Consider the following 8686-nt stretch of genomic DNA (forward strand, 5'->3'; position numbering starts at 1 on the left):
TTCAGGCATTGGAATGTGCTGCCCAGGGAGGTGGTGGATTCACCGTCCCTGGAGGTTTTCAAGCTGAGACTGGATGTGGCCTTAGTGCCATGGTCTACAAACAATGGTAGGGTTGGACTTGATGATCTTTGAGGTCTCTTCCAACCAGGGTGATTTTAGGATTCTATAAACAGAAGGGCAACAGAACAGTGTCCGATCTACAGAAGAGTTGGAAAGGAATGAAAGACAGGGGCAAGGCAGCAATTGCAGCTCCCGTGTGCAAACAGCACATACCTCTTGGTCTCGAGGGACTTCGACCTTGTCGACGTCGTCCTCGTAGGCGGCGCGGGTGAACCTGGCGGCGAGCGCGGCGCTGGACGAGCGGTAGAACACGGCGGCGCGGCAGAACTCCTCCCGCTCCCGCCCGCGCTCCCACGCCGGCATGCTGGGGTCCAGAAACCGCTCCAGCGCCTCCGCTGCCGCGTCAGAGACACCGTCAGCAGAGACTCGGGGCCAAAGCTTTGCAAACCCAAACACCCTTGTGTGCAATGAGCGTCCAGCTTGACCTCAGCTCTGTCAAGCCTCGGTAACTGGAGGTGGTTCCTCAACACAGCAAGAATGACAAATGCAAACTAGGCATTTTAAGTAATTTCACTTGCAAACCTGACTACTTACTCACTGCCCCTGAGGGATGCTCAGCATACCTAATGATTGAACAGGTGTTTAAACCAAAAGGCATAATCCAAAGCTCTACCAAACACCTAAAACCCAGAACAAGAGCTAACCAAGGAGTAAGCTGATTAGGCTTTGGTGACTATAAGGGGCTTTCTGTAACATAAAGTGCCCACGGATAAATACAAGACTGGACACAGGTTCCTATAAACCATATACACCCTGTTTACTTTTACTGTTTACTTTTTCCCCCCAGGAGGAAGAGCAAAACAGAACTTTGACCATTCCAGGGATTTAAGTGTTCCTGCATTTTCATCTCTATGACTCAGGAGGCACCAACAGTCACAACTGAGGATTTTAGACAGGGAGAACCCCAGTCCTGAACAGAGGAGCTGTGTTCACAGTTCAAGTAGTCTGTTCCAAGTGGCAACCAGAAGAGGCTACTGATTAGGAAATGTCTTTTGATGCTATGAAAAGGATTATTTAAAAAATAAACAACCAACCACAACTACAACCACAAAGCAGGTTTTCTACCTGTCACTGTGTGCTTTCCTCTGTGAAATTTTGCTGGTGCCCATTTTCTTCTTCCCCAATAGCCTTTGTACTCCAAAATTCGAAAACCAAATCAACCCTTTTTCTGAATTTTACTGTAAGGCAATGCAGATCCATGGACTGATGATGACATCCCCAGACCAGCTCTTTATGCCTTACAGGAAAATCACAGCACTGGAGAACTCCCCCCAAGGCATCAGCAGTACCTGCTGCAATCTGAGATACACCACAGTGTCCCTGACTAGCAAAACCCCAAACAGAACAGAAGGAGACTGAAACAGCAGGAAAAGAGACGATGGAGAGGGTTGGATGTTTTGGCTTTGAGACAGAGCTCTGCATGTATGCAACCATTCTACCAATGTTCTGAGAACAACTAGCAGCAGTGGCTGTTTAAGTACCCAGAGGACACACAACACAAGCTCTGACACATGTGAAACACTTCATTCACTTCAGGGTCCTTATCTCCCCAGGGGTACAGACTTTCTTCTGATTCTGCTGTGACCCAATCTGCCTTTCTGTGACCTTTCTGCCTTTCCAGGATCTGCCAGTTTTACTCCTCAAAGGAAAACAAACCAAATGAAAATGCTTGTTCGGTGCACAGTTTATGGCACTGACCAAAGCTGAAGTCAACCTTGGCAAAGGGAACAAGGGAAGTGCAGGAAATTAAGCAGAACTTCACTTCTGAAATGTAATGCCTAAAGTTAAGTCTTGCTGACAAATAAATTCCTGAGCAGTTCTCCTGAAATCAGCATGACTAAGTATCAGTAAACATTTCTTTCATCATTGGCCCTGAAAAGAAGCCTAGGGAGAAACACTGTGGAATTCAGGAAGAGAACTCACAGTGAACACAAAACACATCAGGACAAAAAAGGGGGGGGGGGGAAATCAAGAAAAAATTAATCCAGAAATATTTTACCTTTTTCTCCTTGTTTCAGACTTTTCACAAAATTTTCATATCTTGCTTGTTTTTCTGGATTTTTTGCAAACGGTTTGAAGTCACTGGAACCAGCACCTGCTGACTGACCCTCCAGGAGCAGCTGCCACTTGTGAGAGGAATCTTCTGGGGGTGCTGGCTGGGGCCTGCTGCCCTGGGACTGCTGTGCCCTCACCTGCTGCTCAGCTGCTTGCTTCACTTCCCTGAGCCTCTCCCGGTCCTTCGCCGACAGATACTCCAAAACTGAGGGACAGGGACCTAAAACAGAGAGCAGCAAAAGAGAAACAGAAACGAAAAATTACTACAGCTACTTGTGCCAGTTCAGTGGAGGGAAAAGCCCCTAGGCACACACACAGAGGACACGTGCTCCAGCAGAAATAAACAGCGTAATGGCAGAGATGGCAGGAGGAAATCTGGCCATGATTACATTTTTTATGCTATTCCCACATGTTGCACACATAACGTGATAAACTTCCCTTAGATACAAATGTGAGCCCCAGTCACAAACTGCCACTGTGCTGTGTTTACTTCAGTGAAACTTCATTCTACAGAAAACAACCCTCACAGCCCACTACACCCATAAACAGACACAAAAACCCAAGCAAACACCCCAAAGCACAGTCCAACAGGTGCTTTCTGTTCTTCAAATGTTTAAGTGAATGAAAATACAGACAGCAAAGTCACCAGTTCATCTGTGCAGAGGAACCTGAACAACGAAATGCTAACGAGATTGGGTGTATGTGTATTAGAAAACAAGTGTTCAAGGCCAGCCCAAATTTTCACTCTGAACAAGCAGAGGACGTGGAGGTGGTGACACAGGACAAGGGGTGGTGACAGCCCCAGCACCTTTCAGGGCAGCCTCTCCCAGCCGCTCCCTCCTCTGCACCGCGCTCAGGCCGTGCCTGCCCAGCTGGTCACTCTCCAGCTTCCCAGTCGATCCCTCCAGGGCCTTCTGCAAACAGGAGCTCTCATTCCCAGCTGCTAGCACAGGCCGAAAGTAGTGCACTGGTCTGTAATTTCGTGGCAGGTGAGGTGGTGGATAAACCTTGTGGGGAGGCAATAGGACAAAAAAACCCACTGAGAGAGAGAGATGACTTTGCGTGCAACATAAATGTCCCAGAAAAAGCTCAGCCTAAAAGTTCCTCGAGCATCTGAGCAGCAGGAACACATTATGAGCTATTGATCCTTTCAGACCCACTGAACACAAAGTCTGGGAACAAACCACTGACAGCACCTAACAGTGAGGAGAAGACAGGAAAACATGCACATCAAGCACAGAAAAATCAACCAGTCTTAATACACTGCTTTGCCTTCAGAAAATGCTCTTGGTACTGCTTAGTAGCTCATTTTTTTGAAACAGAAGTCAGATTATTGAATCAGTTAATTGGACTACTGAGTATTTCTGTGCTTCCTGTATTTTAATGTCTCTCCAAGTGCTTTTCCCCCATATTTTCATTCAAGCTGTTACTTCAGAAGTTATCCCTGTGCTTCCTGCATGGTGCAGTTTTATACACCACACAGATACTCCTCCTTAGAAGGAGTTCAATGCCACACAGTCCTGTTTGCTGTGCCAATTTATGCAAATACATATGGCATAAATGATGCAAACCTGAGAACAGGACTCAGAAATTCACTTGCCAGCAAAACAGACAAAGGACGAGGCATGTGACTCTAAAAGAAAACTGAACGTGACACCTGAAAATCTAGAAGCAAATGATGTAATTTTTTTTATTTCGAAGTTAAATCAAACCGTTCCTCCAACGTTATGGATACAGTGCATAGTGTGGAAAGCATTTGTTCAAAGAGAGGCAAAGGTTAAATTCCCTCAGGGTTTTAGGTTTCTACTGAACAGTTTCCAGTGCTGTAGTTTAGCTCGTTCAGCAATCTGTACTGCTGACCAGAACACTCATCTCTAAGGATGCAGCACTGAAGTCCACACAACTCACAGGAAACTTTGCTGATGTTACTCTTAATGCACAAAAGTATCATTATCTGCTTACCTTGACTGGATCTGATGATTTTGATGCCAAGGAAAAGCCATCCAGGATTTTGCCTATATATTTGAATTCTCTTTCAGGCCCTACAAAAGGACCGCAAAGTTGGTCAATATTTAAAACATGAATGTTAGGCAAAAAGTACCTTTTTTCTGAACATTTTCCACTTGTCACTCTCTGCTATGACTACAGTCCTTTGTCTTCACTGCCTTTCCTTTAAAATTCAGGGTTCTGCATCTGGATTAGTACCAGACATCTAAGAAATTACTACCAGAGAGACTGTTGTAAGCTGAACATGGCTAGTAGTGAGGAAACAGCCTCACTACTGTGTGCAGCTAACACTGCCAGTGCCACAGATGTGTGCAGCCAACAGCAACAGGCACTCCACAAGCACCAGTGTTTCAGGCACTTAAAAGCTGCAGTAAAAATAAAGTGGTATCAAAACAAAATTTACACAAGTTAATTGAAAACACAAAAGCGTATCTCAAAAAAATATCTTCTTGCAAGTATCAAGTCATAGTTTGTCACTGACTCACAATCACCTGTTCCCTTCAGCGATGTCTCTCACAAACAGCAAATTCTGTCCCCTTGGAAATATAATTTGGGGTTTTAATCTTCACTGGGATTAGTGAAAGTCCTTGGAAATTATTTCCGTCTTTGGACACTCCGACAGAGGAGGAAGATTAGTGGAAGTTTCAGGTACCAGGGCTGAAAATCAAAGTGTCTGGCAAGCTGAGACTACACTGCGCTACTTTCCCAGCAATTACAGTGCTCCTTAAACAGAACCACAGGCCTTACTTTTTTTGGACTTATACTGCTTTGGTGCTGTCCAGCCATACAAGCCATCTCCAGGTTCCTCATCCTTTAGAACTGTGTCGTATTTTGACAGTGTGTCAGGTGCATAAATATCATCATCTTCCTCCTCTAACGCTCCTACACCGAAGGCCTAAAACAGATTTTCAACGAAAGCTCAGAAGTGCAATGATCATACTGTTAAGTCACATACCAGAACACACCTGTATGTACATCCACCCATCTATGTGAGATGTACAGTTACATACATAGACACTGGGAAAAATGTTGAGCTTCAACACAAGTGAGGTGCAAACTCCCCACATACCTCACTGAACATGGAAACAAACACACTGCACTCCCTTGGCAGGGAGGGACATTTGCAATCTGACTAAGAGCAAGTTGAGGTTTCAAAAGGGAAAAAAAAATGTAAAGTTGGCATGGGAATTAAACAAGTAGAACTCCCAGAAATACACAGTGCCAGTGGTTCTAGGTAAGAACTGCAAATGCAGCAGCAGCAGAAAACCTCTCTAGCTAACAGGTACAACAGTACTGAAAGTAAACCAGACCAAAAATGCAAACTAAAACCATACTGAGCATTACCATTCTCTGATCACAGTAACACAAGCTTTGTCTCCATCCTGCTACTCTGTCAGGTACCTTTTACAGCTCTCTTTAACAACACTGATGGGTGAAGGCACTTAAGAGCTCTAAGGATTTGTCCACAACTTCAAAGTCAGTTCTAAAACAATCCTGATTTCAAACCACACTTAAGGTTTCTCACAATACCCCTGTAATACAATCCTGTTTTCAAAACACACTTAAGGTTTCTCACAATACCCCTACAATGACTAGGCGTCTTTCTCTGAAGAAAAAGCAGAATTTATTATGACTTCACTGCACTAATAATAAAATGCATTAAAAAATGTCCTTACCTGGCCTGTAATCCCTAGTTTTCTTCCTTTATTGTGTCTCAGATCACCAAGTAAATCGCCTGTCTCTTCAGAACCACCTGTGAAAAGATTCAGGTGTTCTCTTCCAGACACACCAAACAAAGCCTGTGAGGGGTCCAAGCCCTTATAGCCAAGTCCATGGACATTCTCTTTTGGAGTCAGATCCACAGGCATGACATCTTTGGGTGCAAAGGTCACGTTCTCTGGCTGGTACTCATCCTCTTCATCCTTGTACCAAATACAGGTTTGGGACAGCAGGTGTGACAAAGTTTGTATGCTGAGCTTTTACAACATTTAGTTAATGTGAGACTAGGTTAGCATTTCCTAAGTTATACAGGTATGAACTGCACCTGCTTAGGCAGGCAAAGAAGAAATTTAGTTACATTAAACTCTCTCCTCACAGTAAGCATTGCTGAACACACATTCTCACATGAGACAACAAACAACTTTTCCCACTCAGTACCTCAGAACCCTCAGACAGTCCAGGTGGCAAAGCACATCCATATATTTTCACTGTGGGATCTGTAAGAGACAACAGAGCATCATATTCAACTGAGAAAAGGAGGTTTTAAAATTAACTTTCTGATCAGTCCATGAACATTTACTCTCTGCTTAGCAGCTCGAAGGGCACTGAACTTACCAGGCTTCTGCCTGCATGGCTTCCTTTTGACTCGTGGGCCAATTCCTTGCCCTTCCTTCCAGCCCATTTTTCGTAACAGCTCCACCCCAATTGTTATTCTAAGGAGAAAACAAAAGCCCAAATTACCTGAGATCACAGCTTTACTCTTTACAGATGAACAATGTATGCACACAGTATTTGAGCTTGTTTTCACAGCCCAGTGTGAAACCAGTCTGAATCTCTCAGTGACTGCACACACACTGCAGCCCAGTTTGTCCATGTTCTCCTTGGGAAGTGCAACACTGCAGAGCTTCCAGTTCTTCCACAGATTACTGTGGTCAAACCTTCCTTTTCTAACCAGCACCACACTTCTAAGTGACAGGAACTGTTTGGCCAGCTCTCACTCAGAATCACTTACTTCGATGGTCCTATTAAATCATCGAACGCAGTGGTTCCTGGAATGGCAGCAACAGCCCCTGCAATCTGCCTAGCCTTCTCCTTTATCCTGTCTTTAGCTTTGGATGCAAAGTCATCTGTGGTTGTAATATCTTTCGGTGCTATACCAAATTCACTAAGATCCTGGAAAACATAGACAAAATGAAAAAAATTAGATTAAAACTTTCAAGATCCCTCAAACTCTTACTGTAACACTGATGAAAATGGGGTATGACCTTCATATTGGCTAATTTTCTCAAGCCAGTCACACAGTGAATGGACATATTTTAAACAGCTTCAAAAGTATTTGCATCTTCTGAAAAAGTGAAAGGGTTGAGTTCTGGCTAGTTTTTAACACTGAGATTACAGGAGCTTCTCAAGGAACCTACTGAACAGCCTACATGACCGAGCAGCATAACACTCTACACAAGAAGTAATTTTAAAGTCGGTTCAATTTTTGCCATTTAAGTTTTTTTACAAGATTTTATTGCCTCAAAAACGTGCTGCCATGGCAACTATTTTCAAGAGGTTTCTATTCTTTTCTGAATTTACCTCTTCATCCATGAAGTCCTCCGGTCCCAGAACAGTCCTGTCTGCTCTCTTCTGCCGTGATGACACAAAGGCTGAAGGAGTCCATCCTTCAAAGGAGGCAAATGTTTAAGTGAGGTCCCTCAGGCAACACCGTATTTGAAAACAATTCAAGCATTTCAACCTTCCATCTTAAGGATGCATCAAGGGAACAAAAACTCCAGGGGAAATAATGTTTCAACTATTTACAGCATGAGGAATAACAGGAAAAAAACACTGAATGGCAGCTAATTTGTTTTCACTACCATCAGACCATGGTACTCAATTTAACCCTGCCCAGAAGACAGAGAAATGTCTGACCTTCCTTTGTGCCAACAGTGTTAAAGTAACCAGCAGAGAAGCCACCGGTGAAGGCCCCATGGAAGCGCTGGTATCGCCCCTTGGCATCTCGCACTGTCTGTTCCTGGAGAGGAATTGGCTTCTTAAGTCGTTCACCTGCAAACAAAGCAGAAAACAAGTCACAACATTGCATGGAAAAAGGGATTCTCACTTCCTCCAGAAGTTTCTTCCCTGCAAGTAAGAACTGGATGAGATAGCAACCACCCTGAACTGGAAGTCACCGACAGTCTACACTGATTTCCACTCTGCTGAGACTGGACGTGCACACTGCTGATGTATATTGCTGAAGGAAAAGCAGAAGTGTTCACATCTAAAGCCTTAACTCTAACGAGTCCTGAGAACACCTTTTATCCTGTGAAAGGACAGGACAGTTTTCAGGTATGCTAAACCCCTGGCAGGATTTCATCACTGCTAGGGGTGTAACTGAGAAGTTACACTGTATAAGAAGTGCCCAAAACTGAAACAAAACAAACAGCTATAGACTTCAATACAAACATTTGCACATTTTTAAGAATTTCCTGAATTAAGTGGCACAGACTCAGGAGTCACAGCTGTACACAGCAGTCCTCGGACGATGCCCAGTCCATTTCAGGGATAACAACTGGCTATGAAACACAAAAGCCCTTAAGCGACCCCATGAAACAGTCTGTGCGACCCAGCAGTACAACACCCTCTACAACAAGTGATTTCACAATTAGCTCAACACACGTCTCACGAAACCACAGGGCAGACACATTAGCACAACTGCATATACTTGAGCTGTTATATTTGACCACTACTTCGGGGTTGTTTGAGGCTCGGGGAAAGCAGAGAAGGCAGCGCCGCGGGG

At 44.2% G+C, this 8686-nt stretch overlaps 1 protein-coding gene across 1 annotated transcript in view; it reads right to left on the reverse strand.

Annotated features, from left to right (window-relative positions):
- The window catches only part of GPATCH1 (G patch domain containing 1), a gene marked incomplete at both ends in the record, with an annotated part of 9210 nt that extends 1257 nt beyond the window's left edge, over nucleotides 1-7953 (reverse strand). The window contains 11 exons of the mRNA XM_009078604.1: nucleotides 274-455; nucleotides 2120-2395; nucleotides 2984-3182; nucleotides 4138-4217; nucleotides 4930-5077; nucleotides 5859-6104; nucleotides 6340-6398; nucleotides 6517-6614; nucleotides 6914-7074; nucleotides 7483-7568; nucleotides 7819-7953. Of these exons, the coding sequence (XP_009076852.1) occupies nucleotides 274-455; nucleotides 2120-2395; nucleotides 2984-3182; nucleotides 4138-4217; nucleotides 4930-5077; nucleotides 5859-6104; nucleotides 6340-6398; nucleotides 6517-6614; nucleotides 6914-7074; nucleotides 7483-7568; nucleotides 7819-7953 (1670 nt within the window). The remainder of the gene's footprint in view (nucleotides 1-273; nucleotides 456-2119; nucleotides 2396-2983; nucleotides 3183-4137; nucleotides 4218-4929; nucleotides 5078-5858; nucleotides 6105-6339; nucleotides 6399-6516; nucleotides 6615-6913; nucleotides 7075-7482; nucleotides 7569-7818) is intronic.
- Between the last annotated feature and the right edge of the window lie 733 nt (nucleotides 7954-8686).

Source organism: Acanthisitta chloris, unplaced genomic scaffold, assembly GCF_000695815.1.
Source record: "Acanthisitta chloris isolate BGI_N310 unplaced genomic scaffold, ASM69581v1 scaffold34267, whole genome shotgun sequence".
Classification (NCBI taxonomy): Eukaryota; Metazoa; Chordata; class Aves; order Passeriformes; family Acanthisittidae; genus Acanthisitta; species Acanthisitta chloris.